Source organism: Erpetoichthys calabaricus, chromosome 10 (genome assembly GCF_900747795.2).
Source record: "Erpetoichthys calabaricus chromosome 10, fErpCal1.3, whole genome shotgun sequence".
Taxonomy (NCBI): domain Eukaryota; kingdom Metazoa; phylum Chordata; class Cladistia; order Polypteriformes; family Polypteridae; genus Erpetoichthys; species Erpetoichthys calabaricus.
In genome coordinates, this window is record NC_041403.2 from 152,205,517 (window position 1) to 152,224,847 (window position 19,331).

The 19,331-nt window shown below is 41.8% G+C and overlaps 1 protein-coding gene across 2 annotated transcripts in view; it reads right to left on the reverse strand.

The window, feature by feature from the left end:
* The window catches only part of LOC114659560 (bactericidal permeability-increasing protein-like), a 64,756-nt gene that overhangs the window by 16,526 nt on the left and 28,899 nt on the right, over nt 1-19,331 (reverse strand). For both annotated transcript variants that reach the window (XM_028812120.2, XM_028812119.2), the window contains exons 6-9: nt 14,466-14,529; nt 14,313-14,373; nt 8,285-8,376; nt 2,357-2,533 (exon numbers count right to left, since the gene is read on the reverse strand). In XM_028812120.2, the coding sequence (XP_028667953.1) occupies nt 2,357-2,533; nt 8,285-8,376; nt 14,313-14,373; nt 14,466-14,529 (394 nt within the window). The remainder of the gene's footprint in view (nt 1-2,356; nt 2,534-8,284; nt 8,377-14,312; nt 14,374-14,465; nt 14,530-19,331) is intronic.

Here is a 19,331-nt window from a genome sequence, read left to right on the forward strand (position 1 = left end):
GGTTCCACCTCCCACTGACGACATCACTTCCGTTTGCGGCCCCACTGATGATGTCACATCCTGTTGTGGCCTTTAAAGTCACCATCTTTACAACCCTAAGATCAGTTCTGTTTTGGACTCAGACCTGTGAACATCTCACAACCTAATAACCCATTTTGCTGCCAGGGCACAATATACAGGTGACTGCCCCAAACCTTTTTTGATGTCTTTCTACTGTTATTGTGATAGAGGATTTGCACACAGCTCAGTCACACAACACTTTTTGTACATGGTCCCCCATTTCAGGTCACCATAATGTTTGGGACAACAGGTGTCTGTGATTCCTCAGGTGGGTTTCATGACTTCATAAGATACCTCGGCCTGCTTCCACCTTTTGGAGTCTGTAGTTGTCGTTGTTCAACATGGGGATAGGAGTGGTGCCAGTGAAAGTCAAAGAAGTCATTATGAGGCAAAGAAACAAGAATAAAACCATGAGAGACATCAGTAAGACCTTAGGACGACCAAAATCAACTGTCTGGAATATCATGAAGAAGAAAGAACACACTGGTGGGCTCAGTAATCACAAAGGGGCTGGTAGGCCAAGAAAGACCTGCGCTGCTGATGACAGAAGAATCCTCACTGTGCTAAAGAAAAAGCCCCCAAGTCCTGTCTGACAGCTCATACACAGTCTTCAGGGGGCCGATGTGTGTGTGTCAGAGATGACTATCAGCAGAAGACTTCATGAGCAGAAACACAGGAGCCACACTGCAAGATGCAGACCACAAAAACAGGATGGCCAGATTACAGTTTGTGTAAAAGGACTTTAAAGAGCCTGGAGAATTCTGGGAAAAGGTTTTGTGGACAGACAAGACAAAGATGAACCTCATCAGAGTGATGGCGAGAGTAAAGAGTGGGGATAAAAAGGAACTGCCCGAGATCCAAAGCAGACCACCTCATCTGTTAAACATGGCGTTGTTGGGGGTGTTCTGACTTGGGCATGTATGGCTGCCACAGGTCCTGGCACACTTCTTTTTATGGATGATGGAACTGCTGATGGCAGTGGCACAATGAATCCTGAGGTGTAAAAACATCTGATCTTCTCAAGCTCCAGTGAATCCTCCAAATTCACTGCACTGCACTTCATCCTACAGCAAGATGGTGATCAGAGCATAATGCTAAGGCAACACAGGAGTTTTTCAAAGCTAAAAAATGGAAACATTTTTGAATGGCCAAGTCAGTCACCCGATTTAAATCCAACTACCATATGCTGAAGAGAAAACTTAAGGGGACAAGCCCCCCTGAAACAAGCAGGAGCAGAAGATGGCTTCATCACCAGGGAAGACCCTCAGCACCTGGTGATGTCAATGAATTGGAGACTTCAAGTTGTCATTGCACGTGAGGGGATAAGCGACAAAGTCCTAAATATAACAACGGCTTTAATAGACCTGCCATTGCTGTGTCCTGAAAAAGTGTTGTGTGACTCAAATGTCTGAAGATCCCCTTAAATGAAAGTCAGCAATCTGCACTTCAATCACAATGTCTGAATTGTTTGATTTGTTGTAATTTTAAAATGGGGAGCAAAAGGGGAAAATCAAGGAAAAATACAGTATACAGTCTTTGTCCCAAACCTTATGGAGGGCACTTTATCGTATTTGGTGTCTTTCGTAGGTCTCTGACTTTCTGTCTGTTGCACAAAGCTGGTAAAACCTAAAGTAGCTAAGTGCAAAGATACAGTAGGCATGTAAAGCACCATTTTAAAATAAGTTTCGAAAAGAAGTGAAATATCAGTAAAGTTGTATTCTGCTGTAAATGTAAATATTTCTAAGAGCTTTTAATGTCTGAGTAGCTGGTGCTTTATGAAAACTTTCCAGCAGTGCGCCCCCATGACGCATGCCTACGATGATGTGTGAAGCGGCCCCTTAAACATTTTAAATTGCTCTCGTCTAAAAGCTTCTCTCCACCTGCTACTCGATGTCCATTCACCGGCTAACGTAAAGCAGATTACTCTCGAAGAACATTTACAGGAAGTCCCATCGATTGTCATGAACAAAAAAAGATAAGATCTTAAGATCAGAGTGCAGCATTTCTCAGAAATCGCCCCGTCTAGTACACTGAAATGCTGCAGGCTATACTTAGAAAAATAAGAAGGTGCTGCTTAGGAAGGTGAGAGATCTGTCACGGGTCAGATCCTAAGATGGACAAGCTACCCCAGCTCAACTGGCCCATCTTTTAGCTTACTGTAAATTTAAGCAACACAACTCACACCTGGAAACTCTTGATGGCAAAGTACTAAAATTTTTTTTTGTATAACATTAAAATGTTTAATGTTCTTTATTATTGTCTTAATCTCTAACAAATGAACATTGAAAAGACCAACCATTTCATCAGTGACGTTTATCTGGAGCACTCCAGCGTTGTTGTAGACAAAGGCGGCCGAGTTGATGGTGAACGCAGACAGGCCAATGTATAGCATGTTGCTGGCCTCGTTGGGAAGACTGAAGGAAGGAGCAGAAAAAGGAGGCTCCCGGTGCTGCCCGATGTTATAGAACTCACCCTACGGGGGAGACAAGGAGAAAGAGCCATGAATACAAGAATTAAGTTCAGTGATTTGACTCGCTGAAGGACACAAAGCGGTAGGGGTCAGATTCTGCTTGTTACTTTCTTTTGGTGCCAAGCAAGTCTCTTACCCCGCTGGTCGCCGTCATTGGCCCGTAGAGACATGTACCGTATATACTTGCTTTTAAGTCAAGTATTGAAACCCAAAAATCAGACCCCAACTTATACACCCGTTCAAAAATACGATCTTCTTGCTTCCTTCAATCTCCCACCAGTTTCTCAGACACATTGAATTCTGTTGCAGCAGCTCAGTTACCAATTTCTTTCTCCACTTCAATGACTTTTAATTTAAAACCAGCTTCATATTTTCTTCTGATCGAACGCTCTATCGGAGATAAGGGATGCTCTTACGATAAAGGTGTATGAGGGGGTGAGATACAAAAAACACAAATCAGTGCAAACGTTGCTTCACAATATTTTGGGTATCACTGTGTGGTCACGTAAGCACAATAGAGAGGTGGGCGTTAACATATCATAATCTCTTGGACCAATAGTGTTGTTTTACAAATTCGACTTATACGACCGACATTATCAAATACTGGAAATTATACAGTAAAATCAAGCCCCAACTTATCCGCGGGAGAACTTTAAATGCAAACTATATACTGTAATTAGCATATTTTAATACAGCGGGCGCTCATCTGACAGCCTCTGCAACATAAAAAAACCCTGTTGCGGTTCAGCGGTCACCGCTTATATACACTCACTTAGCAAATTCTGAGGAACACTCTCCTCAAAAAAGCCTTCACAAGATGGTGAAAACATTCCTTTGAGATCCTTTACCATATTGGCTTGATTATATCTCGAAATTTTGGAAATTTTCAGATTGCTCAATTATGTTGGCCTCTTTTGTAAGTTGCTTTGGACGAAAGTGTCTGCTAAGCAAATAAATGTAAATGCCGTTGTATTATCCAGGCCAACTTTATCTAAAGTGCAAAATCACCATGCAGCACCGTCCCAATACACGGTACAAATTAGAAGACTACACGAGACATGGTATAAAATAAGCAAATAAAAACAGAAATTAAAATTAAACAACATCAATGTTAAAGGAATAATAACTAATAAAACTGGGATAAAATAACATTAAAACATTAAACGTGTGTCAACAAAGGAGTAATAAGTATAATAAGGAACATTTCAAGGATGATAGGCCTGACTGAATTCTAAAGCACATTGTAATGAAGGGAGTAAAGGTCGGGTTTAAGTCTTGATTTAAAAGGCTCAATTTAGTGGCCTTCTCTTACACAAAATGGCGGGCCATTCCAAAGATAAGGTGCACGACAGGCAAATGCTCTTTGACCAACTGGTGTTTTCTTAACTGAGGGAATGACCAAAAGACCAGCATTAAGAGGACTTACCGGAGTGTAGGGTGTAATTAGCTCAGCTAAGTAAGGAGGTGCAGCTCCATGCAAGGCCTTATATGTTAAAAGAAGAACTTTAAAATCAGCTCTTTATTGTACTGGTAACCAGTAAAGTGAAGCTACAATGGGTGTTATATGTTCAAATTTTTTCTCTTTTGTCAAGATTGCAGCATTCTGAATGAGCTGAAGACTTCTAGTGGCACAATTACGAAGACCAGAGGAAAGGGCATTACAATAATCAAGTCTAGAGAAAAACGAAAGTGCAGGTATCCGTGTTTCAGTATCACACAGAAACAGAAGAGATCGGATTCTTGCAATATTACTAAAATGAAAAAATGCTGCCTTAGTAATAGTCTCGATATGAGACTGGAGTGTGAGACGATTATCGAAACTTACTCCAAGAATTTTAATGACTGAATTTCCACAGATAGAACAGCCATCAATATTAACACTCAAGCCCTCACACAGATGTCCATATCTGGCTGGTCTAACAGCCAATATTTCTGTTTTATCAGCTTTTAAGAGCAGAAAGTTCATACTCGTCCATTTGTTAATTTCCGAAAGACATGCCTCTAAACTTAGCAGTTGGGAAAGGTCATTTGGCTTTATAGCTGCGTATCGTCAGCGTAAAAATAAAAATTAACACCTTATGTACAAATGATGTCACCAAGGGGTAGCATATAGATTGAAAAAAGCATGGGGACAAGAACTCATCCCTGGGATACACCAAACTTCACTTCAGACAATTCAGAGATTCTATTGTTGAAACCTTTAATAAATAAAGTACCGTCCCCTGGATGCCAATATGTTTCTCCAAGCGGTCTACAGTGTCAAAAGCAGCACTTAAGTCGAGATGCAGCAACACTGACATCAAATTCAAACCAACAGTGATCAGCTGTGATAGACGGCCGACCGCTTATCCCGGCTGACACATCCAGGACACTAGATGGCGTTTTTCCTGCAGCCTAGAGGCGCCCCGGATTCCCGCAGGGCATCATGAAAGATTGAGTTTGGCTTCACAACCCTGCTGAGTACGCTTGGGGCCACCATGTGACGCTGCAGGGAGACAAGGGGATTTTTGTTTCCCGTATAGCCCTGCAGCGGTCAGGGGTCGCTAAGATTCACACCGTCAAAGATGACGGTGATTTATTTATTTTAATAAAGAAGAGATCCCAGGAACGTCCCCAGCCTTGGATCGACCCACACACACTCACAACAGAGACAATAAAGCACACTGGGAAAGGCAAACAATTACAAATATAATGACACAAAATAATTAATGAAATCAGTAATACCACCCCTGACCCCTTCGGCGATATTACATATAAACACAAACACCACACAGCAAAGTCCATATAAACCAAACAGGATGAAGATGAAAAGTGACCAAGTTAAGTCCAGCAATCTGTATGTTGAAAAGGAGAAGGAAAAATACAGTCCTACCGGTAGTTACTGATGATGTGGATGAAATCAGATGGTTGATTCAGGAGCGCTCCACTCTTCCAGAAAACCAAATAATCCAACACAGTTCTCAGTGCACAGGTAGACAGACAATCCAGACCCCAACAAACGAATACAGTCCAGGACACAAAGATTAGAGTTCCAATAACAGCAGGCAGAAACGACAGATAACCGCAACACACACCGCACCCAAAACAAAACAAACTTTTTTTCTCTTTGCCCTCCTTTTAACTACCTGTGGCCACCTTTGACCCCAGCAAGGGCTGCTGGGAGATGCAGTTCTTATAAAGTAGCACTGCTAGAGCCCTGAGGCTGAAGAAAAATGTAATACTACATCTGACCTGGAAGTGCTGACAAGTCACGTGAACAGAAGAGGAGAAGCACTTCCGGGTCAAGGACTATATAAAGGACTATGGGAGACCCAGCAAACGAGCCGAAGTTGGGAGGGAGTGTGACGGAGCTGCTGGGAGGAGAGGAGAATTATTGTGTTTGAAAGTGTGCATTTATTATTAGTGATTACTTGTTTATGGTGGTGGAGGTGCTTTGGGGCACTTTGAAGAAATAAAAATACTTCTGGGTGCTTTCAAACCAGTGTCTGCATCTGTCTGTTGGGTTTCACGGGGAAACAGCACCCTCAATCGTCCATTTATTGACACAACACATCATTGATTATTCTGGTCAAAGCAGTTTCTGTAGAATGACGGGACCAAAAGCCAGACTGAAATTCAGTCAAAAAGATTATCGTCAGACAAGTAGGCATTAAGTTGATCAAGTAATTTAGACATGAAAGAAAGGTTGGAAATTGGTCGATAGTTATTCAAAATCATTGGATCCAAGCTAGGTCTTTTAAGCACAGGCTTAATAATGGTAGTTTTAAATGCAAAGGACACAGAGTCAATGGATTGCGATGTATTGAGAATATTCAAACTAGGGCCAATTAAAACATAACGTCAATGGTGGTTGAAGTGGTTCACCCCAGTCTATGTGAAGCACTCTATATTCATGTAATTTTTATTATTATTATTATTATCTTTACATATTTTTTGCATTTGGTTACACACATAATAAGCTACAGCTGATCCCAAATTCAAGCTTAAAAAAGAGATTCCACTACATAAATTGTTTAGAAATCGGTTAACTGCATAACATCATTGGACGATTCCTAAAAACACAACAAAACGAGTGAAAACCTGTGCAGGAGACGCTCGTTTCAAGCAACAAAATGCGCAACGTTGAGATTAATGACAAAAAGCGAACATTGTGTTCACCAAGAAGGATAAGCAGTTCATGGAAGGTTATGAGCAACGGCCGTAAGACAAAAGTCAATCGGTCAGCTTTTTGAAGAAGTATATGGGGGACAAACGGGAATTAAAGATGGAAAAAGTAGAAGAAGGGAGCCGGTTACAGGTGAGGCAAATATCAACGTTAAGGATCCTGAAATTCCTTTTGGATTAATAATCTGTCTGAAAAGCTTCCTGACAAAACTAAACTTGGAAAATGACGACTGTGGCTGATGGGAAAATGACCACGGAATAGAGTACAAGTAACAAGAATATCTATTGTGATAAGCTGCCCGGACACAGACAGATGGACACCATTGTACAGTCCACCACACGTTTATTATACATAATAATCAGTCCAAAATGTGCACAAACCCAGTGCCTCCAGCACCAATGTCCCCCAAAGTCCAGGCTCTCACTCTCTCTGCCTGCTCATCAGGCCGCCTCCTCTCTCCTGCCTCCACTCCTCACCCGACTCCAGTCCTTCTTTGCAGGGAGGTGGCCCCTTTTATAAGTGCCCGGATGGGCTCCAGGTGATCCCCGACAATCCCTAGACACTCCCCTGTGTGGCGGAAGTGCCAGCTGTGTTCCCGGAAGCCCTCTGGGTGTTCCCAGTCTTCTTCCCCCCAGCACTTTCTGGTGTGGCAGAAGTGTTGGGGTTCCGGGTTCTTCAGACATGGGGGCGCCCCCTGGCGGTGACCACGGGCCCCTACAGGGTTGGGCTTCCAAGCCCTGCACCCGTGGCCCCTAATGGAACCAGGGCAGTCGCCCTCTCGTGTTCTGGAGGAGGCATGAACCCTCCTCCTGTCTTCCTGGGCGTCCCGGCTGGGGGTGGCACCCAGCCGTCTGCCACACTATACATATAATTCACTAAGTCCATGGTAAGCAAGACGCATGCAAGACCGAGCCCCGCCCACCAACAATTCACTAAGCAGCCGACCACGGCACACGCACGACAACAATTCGCACGAGAGCGAAAGCATTTGCCAAGAATGTTTTCATTAATCAAGAACGAAAGTCGGAGGTTCAAAGAAGATCACATACCGTCGTAGTTCCGACCATAAACGATGCCGACTGGCAATGCGGCTGCGTTATTCCCGTGATCCACCGGGCAGCCAACCGGGTAACCAAAGTCTTTGGGTTCTGGGGGGAGTATTGTTGCAAGGCTGAAACTTAAAGGAATTGACGGAAGGGCACCACCAGGTGTGGCGCCTTTGGCTTAATTTGACTCAACATGGGATACCTCACCCGGCCCGAACGTGGCTCAGAGGTGCGTATGTTGCTCTCTCCAGAGTTCCATCCTTTCATTCACTTACAGTCGTATCCTCAAACCCACTCCATTTGGACAACTATGTCTTTCAGGAATTGTTCACCCATCAATACATAATTATGCGGCGTATGCTACGCCGCGGGTTGGCTAGTCAGACGATAAAACGCAAGGAGAGAAGGACAGCCATTAATATAGCTAAAGGAGGCCTCCATACCGAGTAATCGTAATGATATGAGGGAGGACGTAATACAATACAGTAGTTTTACAGCACTTTTCTAGGCCCTGTAGATGAGCATCGTGACCCCTGTGTTTACCTTGACACCAAGATCGATGTAGCTTTTTGTAATCGATGGAGGCAGTACCAGAGAATAGTCCACTTCGGCAAAATGATCCACCCTGACCAGCACTGAAAGATACAAAAAGAGAAAACTGTAAAAGTGATACCTCATTACCTTTAGGTCACAGCTGTTTTTCCATAATAGACGCGTGACTGGATTTTGGCAGGACCAGAAAACTCCTCGACCTAAATGATCATCTCAACTGACAGATTCAATATCGGCCTTTGTTAGGCAGATGTTACTCTGTATTTTTATCAATTTACTAGCAAAATACCCGCGCTTCGCAGCGGAGAAGTAGTGTGTTAAAGATGTTATGTAACCATATATATACATAAACATATATACATATCTACATATACGCATATATACATACACATATATATATATATAGATATATATATACACACACACATATACAAATTTACATATCTACATATACACATATCAACATATATACATATAGACATCCACATATATATACATATATCAACATATATATACACATACATATACATACACACATATATATATATATATATATATATATACACATACAGACACATATATATATATATATATATATATATATATATATACACATATAGCAAAATACCCGCGCTTTGCAGCGGAGAAGTAGTGTGTTAAAGAGGTTATGTAACCATATCTATACATAAACATATATACATATATATACATATCTACATATACACATATCTACATATACATATATATATATATGTAGATATGTAAATTTGCATATGTATATATATATAATATATATATATATATATATATATATAGACATACATATATACATACATACATTCACATACATATTTTATATATATATATATATATATATATATATATAGCAAAATGCCCGCGCTTCGCAGCGGCGAAGTACTGCTTTAAAATTTTAAATAATAAACTGAGGGAAATTATACCAATCATTATTTGTTAAGGATCTCTTTGTATACCATGTTGTCAGTTCGCCCCTCCGGTTGTAATATGACCAAGTTGTGCGCTGAGCTTACTCTTGAGCATGCAACGTATACTTGGCCATGTGAAAAGCAAATCAAGAACAGCAAGACCGCGCCAGCTGAGGAGCTCAGCTTGGAGCGAAATGAAGTGAATGAAATGAGGTGAATGGGAGGGGAGATGATCACGTGACTCCAACACCCGCCTTAACTCTCCATCCCTCCACAAACACACAAACACAGTCTCTCGGATCCCAACTCTCCTTTATATAAAGAGATAAATAGCAAAATACCTGTGCTTCGCAGCGGAGAAGTAGTGTGTTAAAGAGGTTATGAAAAAGTAAAGGAAACATTTTAAAAATAACGTAACATGATTGTCAATGTAATTGTGTTGTTATTGTTATGAGTGTTGCTGTCATATATATATATACATATACACATACACATATATTATATATATATATATATATATATATATATATATATATATATATATATATATATATATATATATATATATATGTGTATGTGTTTATGTATATATATATGACAGCAACACTCATAACAATAACAACACAATTACATTGACAATCATGTTACGTTATTTTTAAAATGTTTCCTTTACTTTTTCATAACCTCTTTAACACACTACTTCTCTGCTGCGAAGCGCGGGTATTTTGCTAGTATATATATATATATATATATATATATATACACACACACACACACACATATATATACACACATACATGCAGTTTCAATAACATAGAAATCAATATAAACAACATTAACATCATTATCATATGAGAATATGAAGTAATATATAAGAAGCACATTTCATATAAATATAAATTATTAAACAGTAAAATCCATCCATCCATCCATCCATTTTCCAACCCACTGAATCCGAACACAGGGTCACGGGGGTGTGCTGGAGCCAATCCCAGCCAACACAGGGCACAAGGCAGGAAACAATCCTGGGTTTTTATCTTTATGTTTATTTTATTTTAGAATCAACTCGTATCTGCGCACACCAGGGCGGCCGTGGGCTGATGCGTATGGTGTATTCACTCCATGTTATCGTGCATTGCGCTGTCACTGGTATTTTGATAAAAGAATTTGAACAACATATAAGAAGCGTATAAATTATTAAACAGTAAAACATTAACATTTAAGAAGTAAAGTTACATTGAGTACTACTGCAGTGCCTTCGGGTATACCTCATTTTTTGTTTGCCCATTACATGCTTAAATGTATACATTTTTTGGTGTACCTACCCGAGAACACGCGACATATAACCGAGCGTGGGAGAAGCATGGATTTTAAACACGCGTTGAGTTCATCTGCTGGTCTCCCTTGTGGAATAACTGGTAATGTTTGACTAAAATCTACAGCGAGTAAAACGACATTACCTCCTATTTTTTTTTTTTTTACGATCTCTGAGATCTTGCTTTTTTTGGTTCAAGGCTTCATAAGCTCTTTTATGTTGTATGGTGTACTTATCCCAAACCATCATCTTTGAATGTTGCAAGACTTTCGCCTTGTATGTAGATCGGGGTAATTACATTCATTGCATTCCTAGTCTGAATCACAATATGATTGTATGGGTGGTTACCTGGCACTGTAGGGTTGCCACCCGTCCTTTAAAATACGGAATCGTCCCGTATTTCAGAATGAAATTGCGCGTCCCGTTTTGAATCAATACGGGACGGGATTTATCCCGTATTTTTTTTATCATTTTTTTTAAAGCAGCGTCTCATGCAAATCATCCCACACGCATTTTATGAAGATGCCTTCTTTCGTACTTTTGATTGGGTAATACTTGACGTCATTGTTAGTTTGATTGGTCTTTTTAACTGTCCAGTGAGGAGGGCGGGTCTTTTAAGTAGAGTCTGCAAAGTGTTGGCACTGAGATGTGGCACCCGCTGCAGTATGCGTCCCTTATTTTTTTGTATTAAAAGTGGTAACCCCACCTGGCAGGTAATAGTTATGTTTGGTCATGAAGTCGTCTAAAATCCGCCACATGCCCTCTTTTAATTGTGAGAAGCAGATATATATAGCCAAACTCTCGCGCTTCGTTGCGGCGAAGTACTGCTTTTAATTTTTTAAGAAAAGAAAACCTTTTTAAACGGATCGAAAATACAGTATACCAATAACAATTTAAGGATCTGTTTTTTTCTGAACCTCGCTTTTCACAGCTGTCGCGCTACGGCGTGTGTTTCGTTTAATTGACAGTATGTAGATCGTGGTAATTACATTCATGGCATTCGTTTTCTGAATCACAATCTGACTGTATGGGTGGTTACCTGCCAGGTAACGCTTGTGGTTGGTCAGGAAGTCGCGTTACATCCGCCACGTGCCCTCTTTCTGTTCCCAGAAGCTGATCATAGAATGGTTTTAATAGTTTACTTTCAAATAATGCAAAGAGTATGCGACACGTGTTTCTCCCTAATTCTGGGCTCATCAGGCATACACACTCACTTCATCCCCTCTTGGGAATCGAATCTCTATCGTCAGCGCCAGAGTTGAAGCCCCTAACTTTGCGGTCAGCAAGTCGGCTAACATCCGCCATGTGCCATCTTTCAGTTGCGAGAAGCAGATCATAGAATGGTTGAAACTGTTGCCCGTAACGTTGCGCTACGGCGTGTGGTTCGTTTATACCTTGTGTCTTCTCATTAAACTTTTATCTCGCGAATATGTTATTGCAATCCGCAGCGGGAGCGTTTCTATAAACTTAATTTAAACTTACGTTTTACACCGTGCTTTGTTTCCCTTATGAACATGCTTGTATGCTTCACTCGCTGGCTTCTTATTGTTTCGCTCCCTTCTCAATTGTTTAATGAATTTTTTGTTCTTCGTTGTTTGCAGCTCTTCCTTCATTTCTCCCTACTGCATTCTTTTATCTCGCGAATATGTTATTGCAATCCGCAACGGGAGCGTTTCAATAAACTTAATTTAAACTTACGTTTTACACCATGCTTTGTTTCCCTTATGAAGATGCTTGTATGCTTCACTCGCTCCCTTCTCAATTGTTTAATTAATTTTTTGTTCTTCGCTGTTTGCGGCTCTTCCTTCATTTCTCCGTACTGAGTTCACAGTCTTTTCACGTGATTACGTGGGAGGCGTGATGACGTGACACTCAACTCCGCCTCCCACGGCCATCAAGCTGCTGTCCATTACAGTATATTGTCAAAAATGAGGTTCCAGTTATGACCATTACGCGTTGAATTTCGAAATGAAACCTGCCTAACTTTTGTAAGTAAGCTGTAAGGAATCAGCCTGCCAAATTTTAGCCTTCCACCTACACGGGAAGTTGGACAATTAGTGATGAGTGAGTCAGTCAGTCAGTCAGTCAGTCAGTCAGTGAGGGCTTTGCCTTTTATTAATTAGTATAGATATAGATTTAAACCAGCACTGAATGAAACACTTCAGTTGCCCGTGAGCATTGAACATTAACAGCAACTGATCACACTTTTTAGAACTTAGTGAAAGGATACCTAAAGATCTTGTTTAACACATTTTGTAAAGTCCTTCTGTTTACAGTGCACTCAGAAAGTATTCAGACCCCTTGACTTTCTGCACACTTTGTGTTCAAAATGAAATCTTCAATAGATCAATCTTTGCCCAATAACCCAAAGTGAAAACACGTTTCAGAAATTTTTCCAATTGTAATTACAATCAAAAACTGAAATCTCTAATTCGAAGAAGTATTCAAACTCATAATTCAGTATTTTGTAGAAGCCCCTTTGGCAGCAATTACAGCTGCGCGTCTTCTTGGGGAAGTCTCTTTGCACACTTGATTTTGGGAAGTTTGCCCCATTCATCCCGGCAGATCCTCCCTTTAAATTGCCGTCTGTAAACGGCCATCTTCAGGTCTCTCCACAGATGTTCTATGGAGTTTAAGTCTGGACTTTGACTGGGATACTCAGAGACTTGGCCTGAAGCCACTGCAGTGTTGTCCTGGCTGTAGGCTTCAGATTACTGTTGTGCTGAAAGGTAACCCGTCACCCTAGGCTGAGGGGGGTTTGCACTGTGTAGCAGGTTTTCTTCAAGGACTTCCCTGTATCTGAGTCGTCTTTGTAAGTCTCTACAAGCTTTACAAGAGGGACACTTTACAGAATATGAGCTTAAACCCCAGGAAGAAACCCTGGACTGGAATGCAAGTTTAAGAGGCAGTTTACGTCCTAATTACTTGTATAGCATGTCTTTGCTGTTTGTCTGAAATTAGTGATGATGCTTCCATGCAGGAGCAAAGGAGCTGAACTGGGGGATGGGTAGTGATTGAGCTGTTTTGTTAGCAAATAGTGCAGCCCCACTGGTCCAGGAGGTGCGTCAGGGGCTACAGAGCCAAACTAGGTGGAGCTTTGCTTGCCACTGACTCTCTCGTTCTGATATTTTCTGTCCTGTGAAGAGGCCATCTGTGTGTGCGTGTGTATGTGGGGTTCTCGCTCTCTCAGCACCTGAATTCATGGAGAAGACCCGTCCATCCAAGGGCGTTGACCAGAGACCAACCAACATACTAAGACAGACAGCCACCTGGTGTTCTATTATCCAGGTTCTATTTGTATTATTTTGTACTGTTATATTTTGGGCCTATTATCTATAATACATGTATAATTATGTAATTCTTTCTCCTGTGTGTTCTGGTCTTCTGTGTAATCACCTTAGAGTGCTGAACTAAGAGAACTGAGAGTGCGGAACAAATCTGGGATTTGGGGCCTTCTGCTATGGTTTGCATAGTAAAAGGTAAAACAGAGTCACTTTAGGCCCGGACAAAGTCAGAACAGAACAAGAAATAAATACATAGAACTGAATTCCTATTACCCCAAAGCTTAAAAGTAAATGACAAAATTAGGAAAAAATTCACAAAACAAAACCATAGCACGAATTGGGGAGGACAACATCTTTTGGCTTATCCCATCTGATGGGGGAGCAGTGAGCTGACCACAAAACTTCAAAGCATCAGCCCCGTTCAGCCAGGAAAGATCTATGAAGAAACACAGAAAAAAAAAACACGTGCGCCATACCGTTTAATGTCTTCAGATGAGGCTTGATACTTTCAATGGCTCCTGACACCACAGTGCACAGCTGTATACACAACAAGAGGCCAGTAAGTGAGACGTTCAAAAAGAGCAGAACTAAGTTGTGTGAGAAAGCAACTAAAAATTAAACGAGCCTACCTGACTGTTTAGGGCATTGCGAAGAGCTTTATCAATTGACTGCTTGAAAAGATTGTAAAGCCAGCTATAAAAAAAAAAATAAATAGATTAAACATTTCCATCATGTCATACTGGGCCTCATTAGCTCATCCTTGGGAGGCACCACCCCTTTAGGCTGAACATGAGCAGAGAATTGCAAGGAGCCGATAAAACAATTATTATTAATTGTTATTATTAATGGATGATAAACTGGACTGGACTGCCAATACTGATGCTCTGTGCCGACTATACTTCCTTAGAAGGCTGGCATCTTTCAAACATCTGCAATAAGATGCTGCAGATGTTCTATCAGACGGTTGTGGCGAGCGCCCTCTTCTACACGGTGGTGTGCTGGGGAGGCAGCATAAAGAAGAGGGACATCTCACACCTGGACAAACTGGTGAGGAAGGCAGGTTCTATTATAGGCATGGAGCTGGACAGTCTGACATCTGTGGCAGAGCGACGGGCGCTGAGCAGGCTCCTGTCAATCATGGAGAATCCACTGCATCCACTGAACAGGATCATCTCCAGACAGAGGAGCAGCTTCAGTGACAGACTGCTGTCACCACCCTGCTCCACTGACAGACTGAGGAGATCGTTCCTCCCCACGCACTATGTGACTCTTCAGTTCCACTCGGGGGGGGTAAACGTTAACATTATACAAAGTTACTGTCTGTTATACCTGCATTGTTATCAATCTTTAATTTAATATTGTTTTTATTAGTATGCTGCTGCTGGATTATGTGGATTTCCCCTTGGGGATTAATAAAGTATCTATCTATCTATCGTGGCAAGCAACTGGGGGTGGCACCCAGCCAGGACACTCAGAAGGGCCGGAGGAGGGCTTACGCCTCCTCCAGATCACGAGGGGGTGACCGCCCTGGTGGCTTTGGGGACCACGGGAACTGAGCTTGGAAGCTCAACCCTATAGGGGCCCATGGTCACTGCCAGGGGGCACCCCAATGCCTGAGGAGCCCTGGCCCTCCGCACTTCGCCACACCCAGAAGAACTGGGGGGGAAGGAGACCAGGGACACCCGGAGTGCTTCTGCCACACTGGGGAGTGCCGGCAGAAACTAATCGGGAGGCACCTGGAGCACATCCGGGTGTGTATCAAAGGGGCCGCCGCCCTCCATTCGATGGCTGGAGTCGGGTGGAAGGAGGACAGAAGTCGGAGGAGAGGAGTGGAGGCGGACAGAAGAGTACAGGCATTGTGAAAGGCCAGGACTTTGGGGTGACTGGTGCTGTGGCACTGGGTTGTGTGTGTCTCACCTGTGTAAATAGTTGTAAATAAACGTGTGTGGTGCTTTAAAATCATGTCTACCTGTCTGTGTCCAGGCTGTTCCCCACACTATCTATTAAGAAATGAGAATGATAATTACAAAGCAATTGACAAAGAAAATAACGAAATATAATCAAATATTAGCATAGAGAAACTTATGCAGACAATTTATTTAATGAAAATAGTTAAAAAAAAAAAAAAAAAAAAAAAAAACAGAAAGCAAATAAATAAAACTAACACTAGAGATGGAGCCCTGCCTCAAACATGACGGTTAGGCGGTAGCAGTCTCTACTGTTAGAAGTGGTACACCAGACTTTATGGCCATATGAAAGGAGGAGACGTCGGGGTTGGGTTTGGCTTTGGACGTCCGCGGGTAAGGGGGGGGCTGACAAAATGTCTCTAGAATTTCTTCAGGCTGATAAGGAGTTCCACATGGGCTAAGCGAGACTGACAACAAGCTCTTTTGACATTGTTGCTGACCTTCAGCAAGCTTTCTAACTTTAAATATATACATCAAGACTTTGCTATCTATTTACATGTTCTATTATACTTTCTTCTGTTATTATTATTTTATTTTAATAAACTAGTCATTAAGCCCGTTACAATAACGGACGCTAGAGCAGTAGTGCATAAACATTAGTAGGAACAGTCTATATTAAATGGCAAGGGACTTTGACCTCATTCTTTTTGTTAGTCGTATTTTTCTTTCTTTCTGCCTTTCTTTTACTGATGTTTACTTGCTTAGCTGACCGTTCTTCATGGGCTGCCGCCGTGTATTGTGTGTCTTTAATTTTCTGTGACAGTAATACTGTCTTGTACGTCCGCTGGCTTGTACGTCCGTAATATACCTTTAATTTTCTCTGGCGGTAATACAGGCGTGCGCGTCGTTAATATGCCTTTAATCTCCTCTGACAGTAATACTGGCTTGTATGTGGCTGTAATATGCGTCACTGTATTGTGTACCTTTTAATTTCCTCTCGCAGTAATACTGGTTTGTATTTCCGTAAAACGCTTCTAACTTTCTCTGACAGTAATATTGTGCATCGCACCGTGCCCCGCGCATGCGCACTTCACCAGAAGACGCACACACACGGACACCTGGACGCACACAGGGATTTTATTAAAGAGGATACCGCACTGCTTTTTAATTTCTACACTTTGTCTTTTTATCTGGAGCAGGGGTTCTTAACCTGAGGTCCGTGGACCCCTAGGGGGGGACCACGGATGGGTTTCAGGGGTTCCGAGAGGGTCAGATAAAAATGAACATTTATGTTCACTATAGGGTGGTGCAGTGGTAGCGCTGCTGCCTCGCAGTTAGACCTGGGTTTGCTTCCCGGGTCCTCCCTGCGTGGAGTTTGCATGTTCTCCCTGTGTCTGCGTGGGTTTCCTCCGGGCGCTCCGGTTTCCTCCCACAGTCCAAAGACATGCAGGTTAGGTGCATTGGCGATTCTAAATTGGCCCTAGTGTGTGCTTGGTGTGTTTGTGTGTGTCCTGCGGTGGGTTAGCACCCTGTCCGGGATTGGTTCCTGCCTTGTGCCCTGTGTTGGCTGGGATTGGCTCCAGCAGACCCCCGTGGCCCTGTGTTCAGATTCAGCGGGTTGGAAAATGGATGGATGGATGGATGTTCACTATAGAACCCAGCACAGTTGATTTAGAGTAGATGTAGTAGTAGTAACAGTAGTAGAAAACGTAGTAGAAGATCTGTTTTAATTTGCACAATTAAATTGCATTTCATAATTATAATGACTGGCCATTACTTTTTGCATAAAAAAGGAGTGCTTTTATTGGATTGTTTACTTTAAAGTTGAATAATACTTTGTGTATGTTATATATGTATGAGACAATCAAATCTCGATAAATAAAGTACATTATATTCATTGCATGCAAAGTTGTATTCAAGGGGGTTCATAGCTTTCATGAGATTCTTAAAGGGGTCTGCAACTCAAAAAAGGTTAAGAATCACTGATCTAGAGTAACTGAAGTAATAAAGTACATACAGGGCACTATTTTCTTTTCTTTTTTTGCCCTCTACAGGGTGATCAGGCTGAGGTGGACGCCCTAATAGAAGTAGCAGAAGTAAAACACGATTAGTTAGTAAATATCACCTAACCAAAGGGTGACTCGGCCTTCGTGTGTCTTGGAGTCCAAAGCAGACTTTAGGTCTGGGTGATATCAGGGAGACCCATACATCGTTGTTCACACTGAAGACAGTAAATCCTTACTGAAGAGTGACGGGCACTGTAGGCATCGCTCAAGCAGACTATTTGGAGTGCTGAGGAGTGAGAGGCATTGTGGGCATCACTCATAAACAGCGCTTAAGTGGAGAGTCTGTGTGTGCGCAATCTTTCTATGTGTGCTAAGCTTAGGCTGCGAGAGCAGAGCAATCCAATAACAAACGTGATGAGCTCCACTTCTCCCACCATAATACAACACTGTGTCTTGCCTGGTTATGAGCTTAATGAGGTAAAACTGAAACTGATGGCTCATCTTTGATTATAATTGCAAGTTTGGCGTAAAGTAGTTTTTTCAGATAAAGACGACAAAAGCTTTGAAGTTGGGTTGTTGTGTTCACTAATCGTGGTGGTGGAGTTAGGTGACATACTGCATGATGATTAACACATGCAAGTAAGAATTTGACTGGACTCAGTACATGGGACAGCACTGACCCTGTAATGCTATATATGTCAAATCTATAATACTAGCTACGGTACCTGTCAACAAAGACAGGTAATGGAATAATTAAAAAAAAATGTTTGCTATCTCTACATGCCCTATGTGTACCTTCAGCGCCTTTCCTCAGTATCTGTGTGTGTCTGAACCTCTCTTCACTGTCTCTCCTGTACTCAAGCGTGTTCCTGTAAAGTCTCCTTCTCCTGCTCTTTCACTGTTCTCAAGATGTCTGCCTCGCCTTCAGTCCAGTTTTATACCTCCTGTCTTTGAAGACAACTCTCTGAGTGCTTCATACATCTTTACTCCTCCTCGTGTGTCTCACACTCACTCTACCTCTTCTATCAAGTCACCAAACCCAATCTGACCGATCAGATTCCTCAGAGTCACTGGACACAAAAACCGTAGTGTTTTATTATGTAGTAGATACCGTTAGGTCCATAAATATTTGGACAGAGACAACTTTTTTCTAATTTTGGTTCTGTACATTACCACAATGAATTTTAAATGAAACAACTCAGATGCAGTTGAAGTGCAGACTTTCAGCTTTAATTCAGTGGGGTGAACAAAACGATTGCATAAAAATGGGAGGCAACTAAAGCATTTTTTTAACACAATCCCTTTGTTTCAGGAGCTCAAAAGGAATTGGACAAATTAAATAACTGGAAATAAAATGTTCATTTCTAATACTTGGTTGAAATCCCTTTGCTGGCAATGACAGCCTGAAGTCTTGAACTCCTGGACATCACCAGATGCTGGGTTTCCTCCTTTTTAATGCTCTGCCAGGCCTTTACTGCAGTGGCTTTCAGTTGCTGTTTGTTTGTGGGCCTTTCTGTCTGAAGTTTAGTCTTCAACAAGTGAACTGCCTGATCAGTTGGGTTAAGATCAGGTGACTGACTTG